The 26,590-nt window shown below is 39.2% G+C and overlaps 1 protein-coding gene across 3 annotated transcripts in view; it reads left to right on the forward strand.

Annotated features, from left to right (window-relative positions):
• Positions 1-26,590, forward strand: part of cacna2d3a (calcium channel, voltage-dependent, alpha 2/delta subunit 3a) — a 190,267-nt gene that overhangs the window by 62,603 nt on the left and 101,074 nt on the right. For all 3 annotated transcript variants that reach the window (XM_084721164.1, XM_084721162.1, XM_084721163.1), the window contains one exon: positions 6,624-6,683. In XM_084721164.1, the coding sequence (XP_084577290.1) occupies positions 6,624-6,683 (60 nt within the window). The remainder of the gene's footprint in view (positions 1-6,623; positions 6,684-26,590) is intronic.

The raw sequence follows: 26,590 nt of genomic DNA on the forward strand, positions 1-26,590 counted from the left end.
TTTAGAAGTGCGAAAAAGTCTTAAAGCTACACATGAGCACAGAGCTGATAAATGGAGCTGATCTCAATTAATTTGGGTTACTGTTGGTAAGCTGTTTATTAAATAGCTGCTCTGCTATTTTCAGGACAACATGTTCAGATGTTCTCAACAAATTATAACTCCAGAAAATGACTATATGGAAAAAGGAAACGTAAAAGGAAAGAAAAGTTAAGTTTGAACCAAAAGTACATATGCTTGCTGAACCATCAGCACACAGCACCTCTGGGAATGTTTTTTATGTGAGTCTATTTAGAACTGTAGTTGATGCGGTCTTGTTCTTGGCTACCTCGGGAGAACATTCAGATTCAGGCCACTGCCCTCCCCTCCCCACAGTGGAGGGAATGTGCCGAGGCAAGGCTTAATGTACTGCTTAAAAAAAGTCTAAGACTTCCGCTACCAGTCAATAATGTATGTGACACCCCGCCGCCCCTCCCCGTCCACTCCTCCTCTGCTTCCCTGACAGCGGTTGTTAGCATCGCTCAGCTATATATGACAGCTTTTGCTAACTTTCACGGCTTTAGTTGTGCATTCATAATGGATAGGCATTTGTTAAGGTCAGTGGCTTCAACCGTCAGGAAACCCACCACACAGCAAGTACAGCGCAAGAACAATAAGCCAATCAAGTTGACAGCTAAATGAGGGGGATCGTTTATGAACTTTTGAAAGTGTAAACAAGCTGAATCCTTTGTCAGGCAAATCATAATCACAGGATGTCAGATAATGAAAGGGGGTAGATGAGTGCAAATGTCAGAGAAATGGACTGGGCGGGAGGAAGGGGGCGGGTTGAAAAATGATGAAATAGGAACGGAAATTGTGCTTAATTGAGGGGGAAGAGATTGCTCCAACTTACACAAGGGAACTGGGGGGACATTAGGAAAGAATGATGTTCCTCAGGCTCAAAAAAGTTGTTTCTAAACCAGTCAGAACCAAAGATAAGGACAATAGGGATGAACACAAATCTAACAAAACACACTGATGTCATTGCTGATATAAATTTTAACACATTTCTCCAATACCTCAGGCTTTTCTTTCTGTTTCGGTAAAATGAATTCTCTTCATGTTACTTTTTTCTTCATAGACGACATTGTCTATGTGTGCTGTGGCTGGAGGCATTATGTTCTTGGGTTGGCTGTCCATCTATTTCGTTCCTGTAAATGCAAAATCTCAATAAGGAATTTCTTCAAATTTGGCACAAGTGTCCACTTGGACTTGCCAATGAACTTGGTAAATTTTGGTGGTCAAAGGTCAAGGTGATTGTGATCCCATTCTTAGGTTAAAAGTCAAAGGTAAAATGGGATAACTCAGGAACATTTACAGGAGTGGAGTTGGTGGTCAAAGGTCACAAGGTTACTGTGATCTCAAAATATGTTTTTGGCCAAACTCAAGAATTCATACATTTATTACAAATTATTGATTTCCCACAAATGTCCACTAGGATTTAATAATAAAGTGATTACATTTCATATCCAAAAGGTCAAAGGTCAGCTTTACTGTGACAGAATGTTCTGCAAAAACACTTTCTGTCAGTCATCTGTACTTTTCCGCAATAATCATACATGTCAGTAAAGTGATAACTTCCATTTTAACACCTTTTATTAATTTCCTCAAAGTCTATGAGTCTGGACAGACATGGATGTAAACTACAACATGACTGGCTGACAGAGACGTACGACTGTGAAGTGGTAATTCTAGTTTTCTGTGTTAATGTGCATCACCTCAGCCAACATGACAGCTCCAAAGGATCACAGAGAGCTCTGGCAAAGCAACGGGGGCTAGATGTGAACTTGTTAACACAACACACAGCTTCCTGCGGTTTGATTTAAGCTAAGAACAAATCGACAAATAAAATGAGCCTGAGGGAATTAAAAGAAAATGGAGCCTGACCCAGAGCAGACCAGTCTGGTCGGGCCTAATCAGGTTTGTGCTGAAAATCAAAGCTCTGTAGTGAAGACAGAGACCAGCAGAAAACACATCAGGGATCTGTAATCAGGTAGAGATGCCAGACTCTTCTTCCAGCGCTAACAAATCTAATCCAGTCACCACAGCGAGTCTTGTTAGCGCTGTGTGTTGAGCTTTTAGCCTGTCAGCTACAGTGAAGGCTTGTGAATGCTGTGTATGAGCTTGTGTGTGTGTGTGATTTCAGGGAGACAACAGGGCCTGCCTCTCTGACTGTGTCAGTTTAATTATTGCTGTCATCTCGTAGCGAGCCCGAGCCTTGGCAGAATGACTTGAGAAAAAAAAGTCATTTCCTCTCTCTTTTTAAACGGCATCATACACTTTGGCAGGACCACCTATTGACAAAAAGACATGGCAGGCTCATTTGAATATATGCGAGTCACACACAAACACACACGGAAAGGCAGCGCACACATCCCTGTACGCCCACAGCAATGCAACATACACACAAAGACAAACACACCACCTGGAGTGTTCGTCCTGGTGATATGCTGGAATTGAAATTCACAGGAGTGAGTAGTTCCTACTTATCTCTAATCTGTTTTTCCAATTGAAAAACTCCCTGCTACCTATGCAAGTTATTTTTACCCTAGAGCTTTAACTCCTATCTTTCTGCACGGTATGTTATACTACATGAATGATATGCCAGAATAGATTATCCACAGGTGAAAATCAAGTATTTAAATGTTCAGCAGAGTGCAGTAGAGATTTAATAATGTTGGTTATGTATAATGATATTGTAATGTTCGGTCATTTTTAGGGATGTAACAATATATTGAATATTACTGCTGGCTGCTGCTTTTATTTTATTTCATTAACATCTTCACTGTTCTGATTGCACATAAAAGTAAACTTTTTTAACTCTGATTTTATGCATACGTAATGTAATATTATGATGGTTTTCCTAAAACTAGATAAAAGATAATATATCACCTTGTTTATAGTATAACAGTATATCAGTATATAACAAGATATTGAATTGTAAACCCTGTATTGTGATGCATATCATATTGCCAGGTTTTTGCCAATGAGCAGCCCTAGAAGTAAAGCAGAAGCACTTTAAATGAAAAGGAAAAACAATTTTATAAGAACAAAAAATGCTGGACACATCAGATATATTATTTAATATAGCAGATTTTTTTCACATTGTCTGTGATTTAAAATATTGTGATTAATATCTTAATGTGGACTTTTTATTATGGTATTACTGCACCTTGAGTTTTTGGTATTGATACATTCCTAGTCATTTTTACACATTTTCGATTGTTAAAGGCATTTGGTTTTCTTATATACACATATGAAAAAAAAAATAATAGAGAGAGAAATTATAACTCACAGGCCATCTCACAACTGCATATTGATAGATACACACACACACACACACACACACACACACACACACACACACACACACACACACTGTACATGCATGTAGTCAAATTCAATTTCAGATTACAGAGTTCATCACACTCACAGTGACACACTTGCATACTCTCAAGCCCCATGATTGACATTTGCAAAAGCAGCTATGAGACAGAATAGGTCAAAGGGCTAATATCTTAACACGTGTCAGCTGAGAAAAACATTAACACTCACGCGTGCACACACAAACACACACCATCACCCACTCACAAATGCTGAAAAGTGTGTTTCTATCGACATCGGCTTCACAGGCAGCGTTTTGACATTTTGCTGGGAGTGTGAGGCTAAGCGTTCAGACCTTTAGAGAATGTTATTCTCTCATTCCTCTCTCATCCTCCCTTTATTCCACCGTCCTTATCTCTGTTTGTTCCTAGTGCACGCTTTGTTGTGGATTTCCAGCAGATGCACCTGTCGGAGGTTTTGCTTCTCAATGCAAGGGTTCTCACACACACATAAAATATACACACACATGCATAAGAGTTTCTTGTTTATTTCTGAAAAAGATCTGAAGACGTCCAGGCCAGAGGCATCCACTGTGTCTTCTGCTGTTATACATCAGACCAGGAAGGAAGCGTAACGAACACAAACATGAATCAATAGCCGAATTGAGGCGAGCACAGAATGATATGCAACGATATGCAGTGGCCAGGTGTGTTGCTATGGTGAAGGAAATGATTGGCCAGGCCCTAGATTACAGTGTTCACTTCCCAAAACAGCCTGCACACACACACACACACACACACACACACACACACAACCTCACACATGGCTCAGCTGAAATAAGCTGGCTGATTGCAGTAGTTTTACGGGTAAAGCCATTTGAATGGAAATGTGAAATGGAAGTGCATTACCAAAACTCATAGACACCAGGACCAGCTGTGAATGAGAGAAATAACTTGCTATGAGAACATACCGTGCGCATCACAGTTGGAAGTAGAAAGAAGTGCTTCTGTGTGTGTGTGTGTGTGTGTGTGTGTGTGTGAGAAAGTCAAACTGTTAGTCAGGGCCCAGAAAACCTTCCATCAGGTCCTTCACCTTTAGCCTGTTTGAAATGCTGCTGTTTGCCAACAGTTATTACTGTATCTATTTTTTCCTCAGCGTCAGACCGCAGGCAGTTACATCTTCAACCAGCCATCATCACCAAAACTGGAGCCCTTCATAGCAAGACAGGACAACACCTACACCAAATATCAATGACTCATTATAGAAAACAAACTGTGCTGTTCCCCGTGACACGCCTTGCTCTCATAATAACAAATGACGCTAATCGCCCCCTCAGTCCCAGCATTGCTTTCTGGTTGTAGATGCAGGAGTTGAAAATAGAAAAAAAGCTCAGTTTTGCAGGAGCTTTGTTCCCTCTGCCATAGCAAATCTGAACAAACTGCAATGTTTTCGCTGTTTGTAAGGATGTAGGCTACATCTTTACAAACAGTTTCAACATATGTCGACTAGGCATATAGAGAAGGTGGCGCATGAAGATGCAGTGGCCGGTAGCTCTTTCAAATGTTGTTACTTTTTGCCTTTAATCCGTTATTTTTTCAGGTTATTGCTAATGCGCACATCACCTATGACAGAAATGCAGTTGTAGTCATTGGAAAATGAAGATGTGGAGTTTGGATTAAAGAGCAGCAGACCCTGAGAGGATCAATGAATGCAGTCAGCATCTTGTACATGTAGTCAGATCAGCTGGATGTACCACAATGGGTGACCGCCCAAAGTGTAAAGGAGCAGGGCAGGGACAAGAAACTACTACTCACTTTCATTACTCACATGATCAGATTTAGTTTTTGAGTCCACAGAACACTGTTTTTAAACTGAAAACACAACCCAAACAAACAGATGAACAAAAAACATGACATGCCTCCATACTGCTCGTCTGGTGTAATCCAAGTCTTCTAAAATCCATGCCAAGTTGACTTGAAAGACGTCATTTACACCAGGTTTTTAGCCTAAAACTTCACTGTAGATCCGTAGCTTGCAGCCGCGTGCACACTGTCTGAACTGGGTGTGTGCAGGTACAAGCGAAAAGCATGTTGTTTTGTTTTTTCAGTTGCTGAAAACTGGTCACCATTCGTGAGATTCTGCAGTGCTGTTTTTCTGTGAAACTGCTGTCTTATATGTTGTGAACTGTTATCTTTGGATTTTGGACCATCTGTTGGACAAAACAGTGACAATGTCAGCCTGGCCTCTGGAAAATTGTTTCTATGCTGATGTCAGCTTGGCCTCTGTTATGTGTCTGTGTCAGGCGACAAGAATTCTTTAAGGGAATTTCTTTAAATTTGGTACAAAGATCCACTTGGACCTGGAGGATGAACTACATAGATTCTGGAGGGAAAATCACTGTGACCTCACAAACCACATCTTTGGACATAACTAAAGAAATTAGTTAGTGCTTAGTTATGACACAATTTCACTCCAATATCTAATAGGACAAAATGATGAAGTGATGACATTTTATATCCAAAAGGTCAAAGGTCAGCCTTACTGTGACATCATAAGTTTCCGCTCTCTATCAGTCCTCTGCACTGTAATATTTGTGTTTTCCACAGAACAAAAGATGCAAGTCATAAAGCAGGGAGAACTTTATTTTATGGGGACTGTGCAACTTAAATTTCTCCATGATTATCTTTCATTTGAGTATGATGACAGCGACATGTTCCCTGCTATAGACAAAAAAAAAAAAAGCTATTTTCAAAAGATGATAGTTCTCATAAACGAGGGAGGCAGAGAGGGAGCGTAACGTTGAGTCAAAGGCACGCAGATACCCGACTCACCCCACAGGCACACACAGCAGACGGTAGCAGCAAGAGGGTGATGATAGTGTGTGTGTGTTGTTGAGTGTATGAGAGAGAGTGCATGTGTAAAACAGCATGAACTGATGATGGAGTTTGTTGTGGTAGTGTCCAAAGAACCTGAGGCAGTCATTACCTCTACTGCTGAACCATTTAGGAAAATAGCCTCTTTTCACGAGACGGCCAAATGTCTGTCCGCTATCTGTGTCTGTCTGTATGAGTGTGTGTGTGTGTGTCTGTCCTGAGGGTTTGTAGTGTTGCTTTATAGTGCTGAGGGGTACTTATAAAGCCAGTTGTAAAGCTACTTTCTGCATGGATGTTTCTCTGCCTATTATCTTTGACCCACTAATCAATTCACTTTTGTGCTAAAACTATTATATCCCCCCCGTCTCCTCCTCTCTTTTCATCCTCTAGAGGCTGGTGGAGGCGGCAGAGGAAGCCCACCTCCAGCATGAGGAGGATCCAGACTTACAGGTATGTATATATGTGTCCTCTGGATCTACAGTGTTTTCTGACCACACAAACATTATAACGACTAACACATCCACTCCCTGCTTTTGTAAGCTTATTAATTAAATCAGGCTGAAAATAATTTATCCAACAGAACCCAGTGCTTCTGAGATTAGTGAGGGAAAAGGCCCAGTGAATGACAAGGGCCTCTGTAAACACAACAGAGCCGAGAGGGGGAGAAAAGGCATTAGGAATCTTGTTCTGTAGTGTGTTTCGCTTCACTGGGCTTAACAGTCTTTTCTATTTTAAAAGTGAGTGTTAGTCCACATCTCTCTATAATCTTTTTGTCAGCATATGTTTTGTCCTGACACCGTCACGCTATCAGGTATTCGCAGTCTCACAAGAGCACAAGTCACAACAAACATATATACAGATATAATTATATAAGCAAAAAAAATCCACCCTATCCCGTCATGATTTTACATTTTGTGTGTGAGTGAAAAAAGTTTTTAGACATTGAGCCGTCGCATTGAGCCAGTAATCTAAAGAGATGGATTTCTGGGTGATGTCATCAGTGAGATTGGCATGCATGCAGGGGATAGAAAACAAATCAGAATGACTGAGAGCATATGAGGACATCATGAGGAGTTGATTTTAATGTTATAAACTGCATGAGTCACAAAAGTAATGTGTGGAAAAATGTTCTTCAAACTTAGCTCATAGTGCAAAATTAGCTGTGATCATCCAGCTATGTGGTCAGAGCAGTGGATGTTAAATGGTGCAAAGCAGGTGATTTTCCTGTTTGAATAGTAGTTGTTAGTAGGGATGTTCCTGGTGACAAATTTTCCTGTTGGTAGAACACAAATTTTAATTTAGATTAGTCAACTAGTTGTCCTCAGATGTTTTGTTTTGCCCACAACCCAAAGATATTCAGTTTGATATCATAAAGGAGAAAAGAAACGAAAAAATATTCACATTTAAGAGACTGGAATCAAAGAATTTTGATTTTTTTTTCTTAAAAAATAATCAAATCGATTAATTAATAATCAAAATAGTTGAAGATTAATTTAATAATCAATTAATAAATGATTCAAGTTTAATTGTTGCAGCTCTAAACGTCACTGCTTAACCATCTTCATTGAACCTGGAGTAAAAGTCCTGGTAGGAGCTGCTGTATATCACCTCAGTACTGTATTCCCAGTGGTCAAAATGGCCTCCATCCGTCTCAGAGGCCGATGGTCGGTGTCCAAGCCAAACAGGGCTGCTGACTGAGCTGACTAGCTAATGGCAACTACAACACAGTTAGCAGCAGTGCGCAGGTTCAGTTATTATTACATTATACGTTAAAAAATAACACATAAACTGTAATTTTACTGGTTTTCAGAAAGTTGCTTTATGCCTAATTACTGAAATATATATAAGCTATCATGACGCTTGAGTTTATTGTTTGTATGTACTTAATGGGAAACACATCTAGAGTAAATGTGAGGTTTTGATGTTCACTGGTGTTTGCACAAAGTTTTCAGCTATTTTGGTAGCAAAAGGAGGAGTTTTCTTCCTTAATGGAAAATTCTACTTTGTCATAATCTGGGTGAAAATTTTGTAGTTTTTGCCATCGTTCAGTCATGATAACTACACAGATGCTGCTACACTGTCTGCTGATATAGTTATCAGGTCATCAGCCACTATGATGAAGTCACTCTTCTCATAACTGTATAAATAATATATAGGGCTCCCCTCTAATATTGCAAATTACATTGCAATTACAATATAAGCCAAAAATAATCGTGATTATATATTTATTCCTATAAATATAGACCTATATAAATATGTAAATATGAAATTAGCCAATTCAACTTTGTCCTGGACTCAGGATGAGTTAAAAACCTTTACTCCACCCCATCATGTGAGGTTCATATTTTCCAGGAAACTAGGATATTGTAGTCCAACACTTCAGATTCAGTAGAATCAATCTACTGCTTAGTTACGGCATCACGATAGCACCTACAGATGTGTAATAATAATAGCTAAAGATGAAATTGTGTGTGGGAAGCATCTCACAGTATATATTTTGTTAGAGGTGAAGCCATTAATCCTCATGCTTTCATGCCAGAATTGACTCTTGTGACAAACACATTTTGAGCCTGCAACATAAATCGTGAATTATTAATGGTATTATATCACTGTCACATTCCCTACTCAAAAACTCAACAAATTTTAAACTATTCCCTGGGAGTTCCACCCTCAGTTCTGCAGACTTGGGCAAATGCATTCAGTTAATCATATCTGCATACACACCCCCAAACCCAGCCTCTGCTCTCATGGTTCTGCCTCAAATCCATTTGAGCAGCTTTAATTTTTAGAGTGCAGCTTTGTATTGTGTGTGTGTGTGTGTGTGTGTGTGTGTATGTGAGCCAAAAAGAGAGGGAGCGAGAGAGAGAGGCAGTGCACTTGTGATGTTTTCGCCTGAGTTTGCTGCGCATCGTGCACATCTCAGAGCAGAGTTTATTAAAGTAGGAGGAGCGACAGCAGAAACTTGAGTTTTAAAGAGCAAATATGATGCTAAGCTGACTTGGGAGTATTTGCTGCTAAACTACTTATAAAGTCTGTGGCGTGTGTGTTATGTGTGCCTGTGTCTCTGCCTGTGGCGGTGAGTATGTGTTTACTCTGTCAGCTCTTCAAGGCATTACAGTGAATACCCGGAGGTTTGCTGCTGTCATGGACCATTAAGAAGGATCAATTACTAAATTTAACCACTGACTGCTGTCCAGCTCTGAATCTTCCTCTCACAGAACTTCTTTCCTTTCTTATTTTTGGACACCTGCTTGATTCTCTGCTTTAGAGAACCACCATGCAAGATTTAAGGGAATTTATCAGCAGAATATTTCAGAAATGGAATGTAATATTCATAAGTATGTTTAAATTGGTGAATGTTCAATTGAAAATAAGAATCACTGTGTTTACATTACTTTAGAATGAACCATTTATATCTGCAGAGGCTGCAGGTCCTCTTCCATAGAGGCACGTTTCTACTGTAGCCTAGAGTGGACAAACTAAACACTGGCTCTAGATACTGTCTTTCATGTTTTTGCAGCAGTTTTGCAGCTAATGTATTTTCTCCTATGACCTTGGAAAGGGAGGGTGAGGTAAGCAGTATTCATTTTGTGGCAACCTACAACCTCACTGTTGCCATTAAATCCAACACACTGGTCCTTTAAAGGGAGATTCATTGTGTAACACTTAAAATTGCTTCAAAGTGGAGCAAAACTTGGTATAAGTGGGCCCATTTGGATGGAATAATTTTCACTATTTAGATAACAACTTAGATAACTACAACAAGAAAGAAAATCAGCATCTATTTTGATCATCAATTTTTCTTTTTTGTAAACAATAAGAGAACAACAACACTATTAATAATAAAAACAATAACTTTTATTTATATAGCATCTTTCATACATGCAAAATGCTTTGCAGGGTGGCATAAAAGACCTTACAACTTCATATGGCATTAAAAAACAAGACACAAAATACAAGAAATACATAACTTCATAAAGTAGAAATTAAAAAAAAATCTGTATTAATCACTTAATTGAGAAAATAATTGTCAGATTAACTGATAAATAAAGTCATCATTAGTTATAGGCCTGTGGATTTCACAAAGCTCATGTAAGAATCAGCAAATGCTTCTGTAAAAACTCACAATTTTGCACCAAAAAAGTAAGAGATCCAAATTTAGACCATAATGCAACATGGCCTCACAGTGTTGTGTTTTGAGAAACTGTGCCTGTTTCAATTGGATTAAGTCCATCTCTCTTTCTTCTATCTGGAAATGGTGTTTGCTCCACCTGCACAATCGCTCACAGCTGATTGCAACAAGTTCACTCTGGGTTTGAACACCATCCTGGAAAATGTACGTTTATCACCGGCTGAAGCAACAGGTACACTGGGAGATCAGCCAATAGAGAAAAATGTAGCATTTCATTGCAGAATTGCTTTGTGTGTGTGTGTGTGTGTGTGTGTGTGTGTGTGTGTGTGTGTGTGTGTGTGTGTGTGTGTGTGTGTGTTCACTACCGCCCACTCCTTTTCACTTGGCACTGAGGAATTTACAACAGAACAGGAACCTAATTCACACATTCATTCTGTCATCAGTTTAAAGAAACATCTCATACAACTTAACACACACAACTGTAATAAAACAAGCATGGGTTTGTCAATGAAGAGTAAATTGTGAGTTTCTGCCTGTTGCAAACTGGTCATTATGCACAAGTTTGCATGTTAACAAAACTGCCTTCACAGATGCATACTTGAGTTTGGCATGTATTTATCTAGGATGGCAATTTTGTGTGTTCTTGTGGATATGTGATTGTGTGTCTGCCTGTATGTGTCACTTTGTGACGCCTGTCTGTGAGTGTTTGTGTTTTCATATGCTGCTTGAGGGCCAGTAACACTGTGTGGGCTCACAGCGGTGCTTTATGCCAGTAATTACTTGGCGGCGATGAGATGAGCCCAGCAAAGTGAGTGTCCCTTTGTTTCAGCTTTAATGACACAGCTACAGAGCTGATAATGGCTGATACAGAGTGTATACTGCAATGTAGAGTTTCACAATGTCTCGGACAAAGTGAGACACCATTATCAAGTTCAAATACCTCTATACAAGAACACTTGTTATATCACTGTACCTGTATTATGTATATACTGTGGCGAAAATGTGGGAATTGGGAATAATCAAAAGTAGGATAAGGAAGGGAAAGAGAGAGGAGATAAATGATCATGATAATGACAATTACATGTACCTACCAGATGCTTGTTAGCGTGGTGTGTGACCACAGTAATAGCATCTACTTTAATCAGAGATTAACGTAATGGCAGATGCAGTGAGCGTATGATGCAGTGTTACTTCATTACAGAGATTAATTTCTGAACCTGAGCCACAATGCAGAGCCCATTGTTTGTTGCACCTACAGGTTTTCATCAGACACAATCATGTTTGCACAGCACCCTACCAGTAACCAGTAGGGTTGGGTTCCCTTCATGTGTGAACTGATAGTTTAATTTCTCCGTAATAACAAAAATGTAATTTTAGTTAAAAAAAACAAAAAAAACAAGCAACAACATCTTAGTTTCAACATAGTAGGGCTGCAACTAACAGTTATTTTCATAGTAAATTAATTTGTTGATTATTTTCGTTAACAGTTGTTTGTTTTAAAATGTCAGAAAATTGTGAAAAATTTCAATCAATGTTTCCCAAAGCCTCAGATGACGTCCTCAAATGTCTTGTTTTGCTTACAGCCCAAAGATACTCAGTTTATTGTGACAGAGGAGTAAAGAAACCAAAACATATTCACAATTAAGAAGCTGAAAATAGATCATTTTTACAGTTTTTCTTAAAAAAATTACTCAAAGCGATTAATTGATTCTCAGAATAGTTGGCGATTAATTCAATAATTGATTAATAATTGATGAATTGATCCATTGTTGTAGTTCTACGAGATTGTTCCCCATGAAGAACATTTTAAACACCTCATGAAATAAAAATCCCTTCCTCACAAACCTGAAACTACAATCTACAAACTGCCGCCTGTCAGTCTGTCACCAGAGCAATTAACGCTGTGTTTGTGTCTCAGAGGAAGCTGAGATGTTATGTAGTTGTTGTGAAGTTGCATACTGTTATATTATCCTGTTAATAATATGCACTTCACAGATGTTAATATTCATACTCATTCTTTGGGCTGGGCAATATAATGATATTATATTGTGATGAGACTAGATATCGTGATAGGTTTTGGATAATGTTGTATCATGATATGTCAGAAGTGTTGTCCTTTCCTAGTTTTAAAGGCTGTATTACAGTTTAATGATGTCATTTTGAGAATTTACCAGACTGCTCCAGCTGATCTATTATTTGCCTTTACTCACTTAGGCATTATATCCACATTACTGATGATTATTTATAAAATAATCTCACATTTTGTCAAAGCACCAATAGTCATCCCTGTAGTATTGTTGCAATATAATACAACAAACTTATTTTATCCCCTCAGCCACTTCCACCCTTCGGAGTACACAACAAATCAGTCACAACTTACACGATCAATAATTATCGATATCGACCGATATGAAACTTCACTATCGTGACAGGTTTTTTTGGCTATATCGCCCAGGCCTACTCATACTAAGGTTTTGGATATACTAATAAATCTCATACACTGTTGTAGCGTACTAAATAGCATGTTGGCAAGGAATTTCGGACACTGCCAGTGGCTGAGGGTTGGCTAATGCTAGTAAGAAAGCTAAACCACACTGAAATAAGCCCAGCTATCTCCAACAACAACTCCAAAAAACAATTAACCACCTGGGATGCTGATGAAGTTGTAGATGCCTCACTTTGAGTTTTGTTGAATTACACTTTTTAGGTGCTCAATGCAGCTGCACTAATGTTAGCTTCAGCTGCTGCAGTGGCCTTTCAGGCTAAACATAGTACTCTCTTCAGCTTAGGTGGGTTACCCAGGCCAGCATTGCATGTCACATTACAAGTGTTACAGCGAGTGTTGCTGCTTTGAGTTTTGAAAAGTGTAGCCACACTTGCGACCATTTTCAGCTGGCTTTACAACACCAGTACCAATACCAGTATCCTTAAAAAGGTACTGATACCAATAGAGGGCTTCATTCGAAACCCATCGTGAATGGAAGAATACCTGATTATTTTTTTCAAATGGTACCTAAAAAGTATTGTGCACCAATACCCAGCATAGCTATTAAGGGGCTTTCGCATGATAATAAATTTGTTCCAGACTCACCGCGAGGTAGAGCACAGAGAGGCAAAGCACAGCGCTACAACCGCTATGTCCTGTCTGCCTGGTATACAAACGACTCTACCGCTGATCATGTTACCCAGACTCACTGTGACTTGAACAAGTTGCAGGAACAAAACCGCAGTTTCTCTGTTTCTTTTTCCCTCCATACTCTAGTTACTCTCTCAGCCAGATGCTTGCATGTAGGCCAACTGAAATTTGGCACCGATTGATTTAGAATGAATTGGCACTTGATAGTAGCAAGGAAATTTGGTCAGTATCATCATCATCATCATCATCATAAATCACTCAGTCATTAACAGCACAATGGTAACACAAAACACATGTGCTTACCTATTTTATTTTTACAAAATAAATGTTCCTCTAGTATACTCCATCCTTTCATCCCATCACCGCCCTGCAGTGCTGATCCGCTGAAGTGAGTTTGGCCTGTTTGGTCTGACTGAATGAAAGTTACGCTTACTTAAATGATTATCAAGTAACATGAACGGCAAATAATGGACTGACTGAAATACTTGCATCATATTTTTCAGAAGATTATTAAAGTATTGAAAGATACTGATAGTCACAGTCAAAGTCCTCGTCCAAATGTGGGAGGTTCTGCATCGTGTTGCGACACCCGTCACAAATTAATCCCTGCTTCACAGGCTCGGTCATCAGAGTAATAATAACAGACTGTCTTTGTCTGGCTATCATTCTGCATCCATGTTAGTCTGTGTGTGTGTGTGTGTGTGTGTGTGTGTATTGGAGTATGGTTAAGCAGGTTTTTCAGTACCTCTTGGCAAATGATGTTGCAGCCATTAATTTTTCTTGCTAATTGTGTTTTGAATTGCCTGAGCAGTAAATTAAATGGTTGAGCATAATGTAGCAGCGATCACAAACTGCTGTAGCTTTTTTGTTGCTGTTTACATACACAAATATTAATATGCGTGTACATTTTTGTGAGTGCTGTGTATACCTGTGTGTGTGTGTGTGTGTGTGTGTGTGTGTGTGTGTGTGTGTGTGTGTGTGTGTGTGTGTGTGTGTGTGTGTGTGTGTTTGCACAGCTCTGATGGTGGCATTTCTAATAGTGCGTTTTACTGCAGAACATGGTGAATAGATGGTAATTATCACCAGCTGTGCTAAAAATACCACATCTACGCTGTAGGGTGAAACCTCCTCCATCACTATTCGGGGGTTTATTATAAAATGTTTGTGTGTTTTTTCGCTATTGGATACATATTTGGCTGGCAGCGGTTTGATAGGAATTTCCTTATCTATCCTTTCCAGAGCTCTTCTGCTTCCATGTGAAATTGGCACGGTAATCTGCTGCGATTTTCCTCCCTTGCTCTTTTACCCGCAGTGCTCATGTACTGTAAATAGGAAAGCAGAGAGCAGTCTCCCATGCCCTCTGCAGCCAATGAAATCCTTCCTTGGAGGCTGGAGACAAACAGCCAATTGCCAAGCCTGATGTTGACTGAAAATGTAGCCCCAGTCTGGAGGGAGCAATGGGAGAGAAATGCTTAATCTTCCTTTTTTTCCTTCTCTCTGTCTCTCTTTTGTTCTCACACTCCCCTGTCTAGGGTATTACCATAGAGTGCAGAGAGGTGGCCGCATGCTTGTTGATTTGCCAATTTGCTCGTCTTGTTACTGGCAAAAATTATTTGACCTGAGTGTGTATTCAGAGTATCCTCTGCTTCACTGCCCTGTCCGATTTTTAGGTCATTTATTCAAGAGTTGGCCCTGTCTGTCTGACATATAATGCACAAATACGCCCAATAGCCCAAACAACTTCCGGAACTTGCGCAAACTGTGTGTATTAAGAGCCATTTGAAGCTGTTAATCACAGTCTATAATCGCCAAATCGTACTTTAAATGCCACTGAAATGCACGCTACTTCGCACTGTGCAATACAAGCCTTACACATTAATGTACAAAACATGACAACAACTCACTAAACGCTTCACCTTTTCAGACCGAAGAGGGTCACAGTGTCTGTGTGTAGAGGACCCAGAGCTAACATTAGCTGCCAGCCTGACACACAGTGTGGCTAACATTAGCAGTTCTAGCAGCAGCAGCTCCGCTTGCAGGTTTATGTCTGTGCTTAATGTGGGCACGTTTCTCCAGTCGAGTGAATATATATCAGCTTATTCTGTCACAGTCTACATTCATCTGTCCGACTTTGCTGATATAAACATCCGGGGTTGCCAGGGCGATCGGGGCATACGCACTGCGCGAGAGGGGCTGCCGTCCGACTAGTGGCATGTGGCTGCATAAAATCTTAGAGGCAACAGATAACTGGCATCGTGCATGAATGAAATATTGATAAATATTTTATTTTTAAACATTTTAAATCACTAGTGTTTCTGGTGCCGACTAGTGTGGGTGGGGACGTTTAATCGTATAGTTGTTTCCACCATGTGATGGCAACAATACTTTGAAGGGGTCATGCTTTTACCTGTGTCTGGACATGAAAAAAAACATGATACAGTCCTTATGACAGTAAAATGGGCTATTTAAAGCCAATCAATTTTCTAATTAGAAGAAAATGTGGGTAAGAACACTGTTGCATGAAAAAAAAAGATATACAGCTGTAAATAGAATCTTATGTCTGCTTGGAAGTGTTGAGGAGGATCTTATAAACAGGCCTGTTTATGGTTTTACTATATGCCTCTTGTTTTTTTTTTACATATGGACCTGATAGAAAAACACCTCATGTCTCCTTGTTGTTTAGATGTAAGTTTTTCACTTCTGTATCAAGCCTTGTAAACATAACTTTCCTACATTTTTGTATGAAGTGGCTGCTGTCTAAAACGGATTATAAAGATGCCATTAAAGTGAAAGAAAAGGGATGCACATGACTAATTTATTCTTTGTAGTAAAATGTAATAACATACTGCCAGAATTCTTTGTAGCCATTAGTGAGAAAGTATTCTATGCAGCCCAACGGACTCCCAGTGATTTTCCTATCTGGCCCACTTGCTGTTGAAGTTGAATAGTTCTGTCCTACATTCTGGTCCTTAAACTAACACACAGTAACTACCAACACTGTGCTTTCCAGAAAACTAGAGTAGTGTGAGCAGACAATCAGATTTGAACCTGGACACCACGGAGTTATGGTGCATCACACAGCTAACAGTCAGTTTCACTTGTGTTTTATATACAGTATGTCCCATAGAAGCTCTGAGAAAAGGAGCGAAAGGTGAAGTTCTCTCTTACCTGACATGACGTCCCTGAGTCTCTCTAAACAATTCAGTGCTAAGCCTAGAGAGAGTCTGAAGAGATAAGGACTGACTTAACCAATTAATTATTCATTTCCTTTGGACAGAGAACATTGGCTACACAGAGATGTGTCTAAATAGCATGCAGCTTGTTTTAAAATCATACTTTGTTTTTCCACAGATTCATACTTTCTGTGTTTATTATTACTTTTTGTACCAAAAATACAACTTTGCTCTGATTATAGTTCATAACACTGTAGAGCTGCAACAATTAGTTGATGAATTGATTAGTCAATCAAAAGAAAATTACTCACCATTTATTTCAATTATTGACAAGAAAATGTGTGTTGGTTGCAGCTTCATAAACAGAAAGATCTGTTGCTTTTCTTTGTCATTTATAATAGTAAATGAAGAGGCTTTGGGTTTTAGACTGTTGGTTTGACTAAAAAAAAAGCAATATGAAGATGTCAGTTCAAGCTCTGGGAAGTTGTGAGGAGCATTTTTCACATATGTGGGGTATTTAATAAACAAAACTATTAATCGATTAATTGTAAAAATATTCAGCAAATTAAACAGTAATGACCGTAATTGTTAATTCTGCCCCAAAACACTGATAAAAACTTGTCCTCGCCCCCCTTTCTCTCACACACACACGACCATGTGTAATGAGCATTTTAGCTTCACATGACTGTTATAGATTGTAGTCATGTTATATTTTATTTTAAACAGAGAAATACAAACGAACACCTTCTGAATTCATGTTTCTCTCCTTTACCGAACTAAGCCGACCTTAATTAGCCCCATAACTCTTCAGAAAACACACCTCATTTAAACTCGACAGAAAAATGTGTAAATCTCACCAAAACCATCTTTGTTACTCTGTCCACTCTTCCAACAATCACCAACTCTGGTTTGGTCAAAAATAAATCATCACTTTACCGCATGAAAAGAGTGTAAAGAGTCTGGTTTTGCGGGCTGCTTACCTCTCACTCGTCACCCAGCTCAGCGCACTCATGGTCAGCTGAGTGGGTGTGTACTGCGCTGCTGGATGAGAGCACAGTGCAGAGCAGAGGCTGTCACTCTGCAGACATTTGCAAAATAAAATGACAAATATCGCCCTAAAAATCGGACATAAAAAGCAATCGGCGATGGATTCAGCCCATCGTCGATAGACGATATAGTCGTCCAATCACCCAACCCTAATATGACCCTCTACTTGGCCTTTCCTCCGAGTTATTTACTCAATCTGCTGTCTTGTTTACTCACTGATTACCTGTATCCGAGCCCCCTGGTTGTTTTCCAGTCACATTTCCACACTCTGGGAGTGGTGTCTCCCCCTTCTCCAACCGTGGAGAAAGAGAGCAGGGAGGTGGGTGAATAGAAGAGGAGAGTGGAAGTGGAGATGAGAGTTAAAAGTGAACACCAGAGGGTGGAGCGTCACGGTCAAACCCCCGCTTCACATGTGGTCTCTTCTCTGTCTCACGCTCTCTCTTCTCCCCTCGAGGCTGTTGACTCACTGTTGTGCTCTTTGCAGCAAGAGTATTTATCAAAATCAACACCAGTGTTCTTATTTATTTGTGAGCATGTGCATGTGGGTCACACTCTAATGAACTGTTTCTGTATGACTGGGTGCACACATAGGATACTGAGCTCCATAGGGGCTCCTCTATAAGGTGAAAGGTACTCCTGACTGCTTTTAAAGCAGCATGAGCAAGTGTATCTTTTTGCCATATACACACTTCAGCCACTGACAACCTCAATTTTGGCCATTATACCCAAGGCTGTAATTTAAAAAGATTACACAAATGCTTAAAAAAGGAGCATACAATAAATGAGTTACACTCCAGCAGCTTAAATTAATAAAATTGCTAAAGAGACAGCTACTCAACTCAGTGATTGCAGAGAAATCACAGTATTTAAAGTCAGAATTAAGTGTGTGCATCACTGTAATACCTTTCTGCACGAGTCTTACTCAGCAACACTCAGAAAAAGATTCTGACACATCTCTAGAAACCTGTTAAATGCATGTCCACAGATATATTTGTAGCATACTTCCTACAGAGGCCGTTTCAAAGTGTTTGACATACAATTTAACTTTAAACGGACCATCAAAACTAAATCAATGATAAATTAAGATAAAAGATATTGTTTGAAAATGTCTAAAATTTCAAAGTACTGCACTTAAAGGATTTTTTTTAATGAATATAAAATGGAATACTCAAGAAAAGTTATATTTAGTGGGAAGTCTTATAAAAGTAGAAAGTAGAAAAATAAATAAAAGTGAATAAAAAACCCTGAGATTAAATTGTTACTGTTATTTTGTGATTATCCACTGTCTTTCATTTAGTGAAGTGCTTCACTTAGATAAGTGACAGAAAAGTGATGCTAGCTTTTGCAGATTGAATTACATGAATTCTCTCAACAATCAAAGTGAGCGAACATGCAGATGATGCATGGTGCTTCAGAGCAGAGAGGAATATGGAGTGTTCCACCATGTATGTAGTTGAGTCTAACAGTTATTCTCTTGATTAATCAAAATATTCTTATGGTGTAAATGTTGGACAGGGCAGGTATATTGGTTGGCCAATGTTAAAAGTAAAAGAGAATACAGTCGATTATATATATATTTATATATACTGTATATATATATATACACTTTGAGATTGAGATTGAAGTTTCGTCCTAGAACTTTTTTATTCCAATAATTATTGTGTAAATTAATATGTATTCCTTCTTTTTTGCTCTCATGTAGTACTTTGTGTTGACATAAAAATGAAAAAAAAAAAAAAAAAAGATTGAATTTCAAAATTATTTACCAATTCCTGATCCCCTTCTTTTACGGGATTTTGAAGTCCTTTTTTTGCCGAAACAGACACACTTTGAGAATGACAGTGAGCGAAAACAGTTTCATCTTTGAATTCTGGTTTTTTAATTCTTCCATGTCATCACTGGGTAAATGAATATGTATTCCTTCTTTTTTGCTCACATGGTGTAATTTGCTTAGAAATAAAAAATTACAAAATAATTTAATTTTAAAATGCTTCACCCACAAGAGTGCAGGAAATAAACAAAGCAATGGAGAAATTATGGTATTATTACATACTAAATAATTTTAATTAACTCCATCGTACATTGTACTAATATATCAATTCATATTATGCTTTTAATGTATTTGCATTATCGAACCTTGGATCTATCTATTCTTTTGGCTTATGTTTTGAAACAGGAAACTGCAGTATGCTGCACTGTTTACCTCCAGTAACCCCTCCTCATCCTCTCCCTCTCTGTCTGTGGCACACTGAGTGAGTGGGTGCTGATAGAACATGTGCAATCTCTCAGCGTAATGCACTGCAGCGTTAAAGATCAGGTTGTTAACACCATGATCAGGGACTGCATTAGTGGCACTGGGCACTCCTTCACTGTAATGCTGGAATGGCATAATTGACTTACTCAACACATACACCCACACTTGGACACACATACACACACATTTCCACTCTTACTGTACACACACAGCCCTCGGTTGACGCTCAGGAGCATACACAGATACACACACCCGGTGGTGTGCCCCTGCCTTCATTCACACACCCACACTCACTCCCACACTTTTGAAACTCAAAAGCTGATGGGTGCAATTTTAATCAAAATTAAAGCCCACATGCTGTGAATTTAAATAAGTCTATTAGTGGACTCATTAACTGTTGTTTGTTTAACTTTTTTGTTACTTGACTTTATATTCTCTATACTTTTAACAGCTAATGCCTCTGGTGGCGTTTTCACTCGTCTTTGTCCTTCTCTCACTGTCTTTAAAGACACTTACACAGGGTATAGAGCCAGAACATCTGCTCAACTTCAATTGTTCCTCTGAATCGACTCATTAGTAACTGTTGTTTTCCGTCTCGGAGCCATAGATAGTCACAGCCATTATATATATTTTTGCTTCTTTGTGTGTGAACGTGTGCGTGTGATAGGGATGTTCCTGGCGACTAATTTCCCTGTTGATTAAACGCAAAAATTTAATTTAGACTAGTCGACTTGTCTAACAGTAAGAAAATACCCAGAAAGCGGTTAAAATTGAACATAATTTATTAATTGATAATGCTAAATACTGTAAATACTTAGTGTATTAAGAGCCATTTGAAGCCGTTAATCACCATCTACAATCACCGAATTGTATTTTAAATGCCGCTGAAATATGTGCCATTTTGTGCTGTACCATTCAAACATTGCTCGTTAACCTACACAACATGACAACAACTTACTGAATGCTTCACCTTTTCAGCCAAACTGCGCTGGTTTTACGAGCTGTCATGGGGTTACATGGGCCTGCGAGGCACACACACTCATGGGGTATGGCGAGAGGAGCTGCCATCTGACGGGCCCGCAGCCCCAACTAGTGGCGGGCATTTGCAGAACATCTTAGAGGCAATAGTTAATTGGCATTGTGCGTGAATAAAATATTGAGAAATAGTTTAACCAACTAATATATCTGGTTCCGACGCAGGGGGTGGGGCGCAGGGGTTAATCATGTTGTCGTGTAATCGTGTAGCATTGGAGCTTTGGATGGAGGAATTATTTTTTCAGGTCTATCTGTCTGTACATAGGATACAACTTGTGGATGCAACATCTCAAGACCCCTTTGAAGGAATTTCTTCAGATTTGGCTCAAATGGACTGGTGGTTAAAGTTAAAGTAGTCTGACTCACCAGATGCGCTCTGCAGGTACAAGCCTGCCACTGGGTGACTTCTTTCACTTGGCATCACAGCATCCACTATTTGCATTTTAAACGTCCCTGGGAAACAACACCAACCTCTGGGATAGCAACCTACATGCTGAAAATGGCAAATTAGCACCTGGGATGCTAATGTTATGAACGTAAATAAGCTAAGTTAATGTTTCTTTTGCAGTGATGTAGTCATTTTAATGCACCCCACACCTCCTGCAGCCAGCACTATTTTGCAGAGGCACCTTCGCTGCATCCTGTGCTAAGCGCCACCAAAGATGACTGTGATTAGATTAGGGAAATACAAACAAGGCAGGGTGGTTTTTCCTCTAAAGCAGAATGTGTATGTGTGGAGCCAGCCTTGTCTCCAGGACAGGACACCTTTGTCTCTATGCAAGATTAAGGTCACTGTAACCTCATGTTTTTGGCCAAAATTCAAGAATTTCACTAAATAATTATGACTAGATTTCACACAAATGTCCAATAGGATAAAATGATGAGGTGGTGACATTTTATATCCAAAAGCTCAAAGGTCATTCTCACTATGACATCATAATATTCAGCTTTCTTACCAATCCTCCATACTCCTCTACAGAAATAGTTACTCAGTGAAAATTATTCACTGGAATCATACATGTCAATATAGTGACAGCTTACGTTCTGCTAAAAATACACTTAATCTGTAATACATTTATAATAATAAATCAGAAAATGACCATAAGTCATCAGATATCAAGGAAATATTTTCCTTGATATTTAAGTTTAATGCTACAGCCGTGGTGTCCCTTTAACTAACTTTTTTGTATGCCTGTTAATTAATTCAAGTTCAAATTAACTCACTTCTACCTTATATTGTATATTAAATAGGACTACTTCAACCTATTTAATATACAGTCTAAGCACACACAATTGTGACATATTGCTCCTTAAAACCTTTTTATTAAACTCCTTTGAAGTCTTCACCATGTATATTTAAATCTGGGCATGTGGACATACATGGACATAAATGATAACTTGACTGGTTGGCGGAGGAATACAACCACAAGGCAGTAGTTCTAGTTCTTTACACCTTTTCAAATTAACTTTGCTGCTCTTCCTGCATTTGAGCAAAAAGAGCTGGAAATTGTTTTTATTTTGGAAGTGAGAGTGATCCAATTTCCTTATTCCACCTATCATAGGCTACAAACAGAGGGAAGATGGAGTGCAGCCAGTGAGATGGGAGAGACAAACAGATAGAAAGGGGGACCAGACAGAGACAACCTGGCAATTGCAACAATGGTCTCACAGATAGAGTTGATAGTAGCCAAACCTTGCCAGTGAGAGCTGCATGCATAAGAGAGCACATTTGAGTTGAATACCGGGACGAGACGGAGGGCGGTGAGGAGAGGAGCTTGATGAGGATTGCATGCAGCCAGTGAACAATGGGTAGAAGGAAACAGGCTGAGCCAGAAAAGGAAAGGGATAAATCAGGTCGGAAGGGAGAGACAGAAAAAGTGAGAGTGAGAACGATAGAACAGGTACTAACGAGACAATGGCAGAAAGAGAACAGAGAGAAGACGTAATGGGGTCTGGTCCACTGCAGGTGCAGTTGGCTCTGTCTCTGTGTTTCGTTGTTGGAGGGTGTACATTTTGTGGAAAGATCTCAGTTTTTAAGTATCCTAATTTTGGCTTCAGCCACTTGAGATATTATGTTGAGGTCAATTCTTGGTTTTTTGGAAAGTGTTAGTCATTTTCTGTATGAGTCCCTCTGCACTGACAGTTACTGTGTTTGCCAACAGAGCAAGGCTGACAACATCTGACTCATGACTCATTAAAAAGTCTTCAGTTTTTTACAGCTCCTGTACCTCCATTTCACTCATTGCACTCATTTGTATGGAAGTAATTTGTGCTTGTTCAAACTGTTGAATGATGTGAAAAGAATAATTTTGGCTGACAATGAACCAAAGAAACAAATGAAATATTAAAAATAACTGAGCAATCACAAAGACAAGAACAGGAGTACTACAGTGTAAAAGCGCACATTTTCACTTGATAGTAAAGTATTCTTTCTATGAATTTCTTTGGACTGGAGAACAGCATACTGTGACCTGGAGAGGTTGTGAAGGTGATAATCAGCTGTAATGAAGGCTGTCTCTGGACACCGTTGTCCTGTTTGGCAGGAAATAAAGATACGGTTGCCAGAGGAAGAGAGGTCAGGAGCAGAGCAAGCAGGAGATGGGTGAACAGGATACGTAAGCAATTCTCTGCATTGAGAAACCGTGCCAGACTTTCGCACCGTCTGAAGGTCATCAATCCTGCAACCTCACCAGATTTTATGTCACGGGAGACTCTCTCATGTCAATGGCAGCAGTGTTTGATCACAGTTCAAATGCAGACCCAAATCCTCAAGGTGCTCCTTTAATCTAACAAGAATATCGCCATGTAAATACTGGCATATTATCCCTTTTAAAGTTGATATAGTAAACATGTTAGTATACAGTTGCCTATTTGCACATTCAGCTGATACAGAGCGACATTAGAATTCATTTGGAGTTGTGTTTCTGGCCACCTGGCGAATGTAAGTCCAATATGCACTCACCTTTTAGCTCTGTTTTTGGTCTCCACCAGTTCCTGAGGGAAATTAATGTCTCTTCAGCTCATAAATACTCAAATATGTTTACTGGCTAGTTGCTAACTTTGTCAGTTGGTGCTGGACAAGGAACTTAAAGGGTTTCCTATAGCCATTTTAGCCAAAACAGCTGCATAAATGACACTTTCATTATGAAGAGTGTACCAAACCAAAATAATGAGTTGAAACCATTGACATAAAGGTGGACAACATGATCGCTCCCCAGAAGTGAAGCTAAAGCATCTTGGATCATCTCCTGGTGGCTGGCTGCAGTATAAGTCCTACCCCCTCCATGTTAGCAGATGGGACACAGGCCAAACTTAAAAACTCAAAGTATAAGAGTATTTATTTTTTTAAGATGGTTTATGTAAGTTTTCCATCCCATCCATCCATCTCATGTTCATGCATGCAATATCTCAAGAATGCTTTCAAGGAATTATCCAAAAGGTCAAATTTGCCAGCTTCACTGTGACATCATAATGTTCTTCATGACATTTTATGGGGTAGACGACATAATTGTAGTATTTGTCAAAGCCTTGTAAAAAAAAACAAGTAAACTCTATTGTACTACTAATACTAATACTACCTTAACGTAGGCAGAGCTGATCATCATGGCGATGCCAATTCCCACAGCTGGAAAACAACACAGTCTTGAGAAGGTGCAGCTTTTATTCACGGACAAACTCAAATCTACACTGTACATTTACAGTGCTTCGGCTGTGCATATACTGCATATACTGCCACGCTCACTATGACATGCTACTCTGACCAGTCAGTAGTCTGCAGTGTTTGCTGGCGGACAATTTTCCAAATTTAGGTATCATACACGGAATCAAACCAAGGCCAAGTAGGTGCAGCTGTCTGTTCCTTTTGTGGAAAATAAGAGGTAGTACCTCATAGTATTGTTAGTTTACATTCATACTTCCATTGTTTTGGATTTGCAGACCACTAATTTTATGGCATTATCTGTGAAGGCTTAAAGCCTATCCTGGAGGACAGAAACTCCTTTCATTCTCCTTGATCAAGTTTCATTAAACCAGTTTCAGCGTAAGACATATTGGACTCCTGTGTGCTTTCTCCTTTTGATGTATGGGCAATAGACATAAATCTACTACAAATGGCTGAAACATGCTACTGAGTAAAGCTCAGTAATACTGAGGAGAACTGCAGAGTGGTGTGACAACTGGGCTCATTGCTAAGATTATACCATTTTCACATACAAGTAGTCACATGATCTATTATTGATATAAAATATTGATATTGAAGTAACCAAATATGTCACCTGCACAGCTGATACTGCTGTTTGACCCCTTTTCTTGCCTCTTTGTATTGTATCATATCATATCATGCCCTTTCTCTTTGTCCAGTCCTATCATATCCTATTGCATTGCTTTATTGTATCATATCATATCATATCATATCATATAATCCTTGCATGTCCTGTCCTGCCTTATTCTACGACCTATTATCCTATTGTCCTGTCCTATCCTGTCCTATGCCTATTATCTGTCTTTTGTCCTTTCTTCCCCTCTCTCCTCTTGCTTTCATGTCTTTGCCTCTTTTTTCCTCTCAATGACTTCCTCTCATTTCATGTTGTGTAATTAAAGATAGTTCAGCTATGGAGATAAAAGAAACTTTTTAACTGATGTTTTGCTTTTATGTTGATGTTTTCCCTTTTTTTTGCTTTTTTGTCAAAAGCTATTCTGCCTGTTTGATTTTTCATGCTAAATACTATTATTGTGAAGCACTTTAACTAAACTGCTATATATAATTAAATCTTTAATCACGTTTTAACCAAGAGTTTCACTGTCAGAGCAGACCTGTCGGAGACATTCTGAAGAGATTGGGAAATTTTCCACTCACATCCTTGGTTGTTCACTTTTCTGTATATCCTTAAAAGCACAAGGTTGAAGTGGTTTCCCAAAGCAACACAGCAAAACTCAAATAAAAAACGTCCTTGCCAAAGTCAACTAATTTGGATTCTGTTCACCCTGTGCTGAAGAAAATAGGTACCATACTGGTCATAGAAAATGGCTGGTATCCCAAACATTGTAAAGGTCGATGTAGATCAGGTTTTCACAATTGGTAGGTCAAGACCCAAAAGTGAGTTGCATACTAATGTCTTATACTGACATAGCTAAATTCTGAGTGAAGCAACCCATGACCTGGCACTGTATGAAAGGTTGTCATGTGTTTGTCTGTTGAATCTCACTATAGCTCTGTACAATTTGGCCTCCGTAGCCCTCTCATTTTTAAATGTTTTAAATGCAAGTGTTTTTTTTTTTTTTCACTCATCACATAAAAAAAAGCTAAGAGGATTTTTCTTTTGAAGACATAAGTTTTGTTTCCATACAGTCGGAGAAAGAGCCAAGTGAAGACAAGAAGGGAAATATTGGGAGAAATATGCAACACTGTGCTCTCTCACCTTGAAATGGCAGTGTTCCCCTTGATAAAAGGCTAATAAGCCTAATCAGGCCTGATTAATTACACCGATAGGCACTGCGTTTGCCAGCCTAATTGATGGCTTTATCTGTGTTTTGCACCGGGTTGAGGGGATGATGGTGTTCCTCAGGAGGAGCTGGGAAGAT

Source organism: Lutjanus erythropterus, chromosome 6 (genome assembly GCF_056507025.1).
Source record: "Lutjanus erythropterus isolate fLutEry1 chromosome 6, fLutEry1.hap2, whole genome shotgun sequence".
In the NCBI taxonomy this organism is placed as follows: domain Eukaryota; kingdom Metazoa; phylum Chordata; class Actinopteri; order Lutjaniformes; family Lutjanidae; genus Lutjanus; species Lutjanus erythropterus.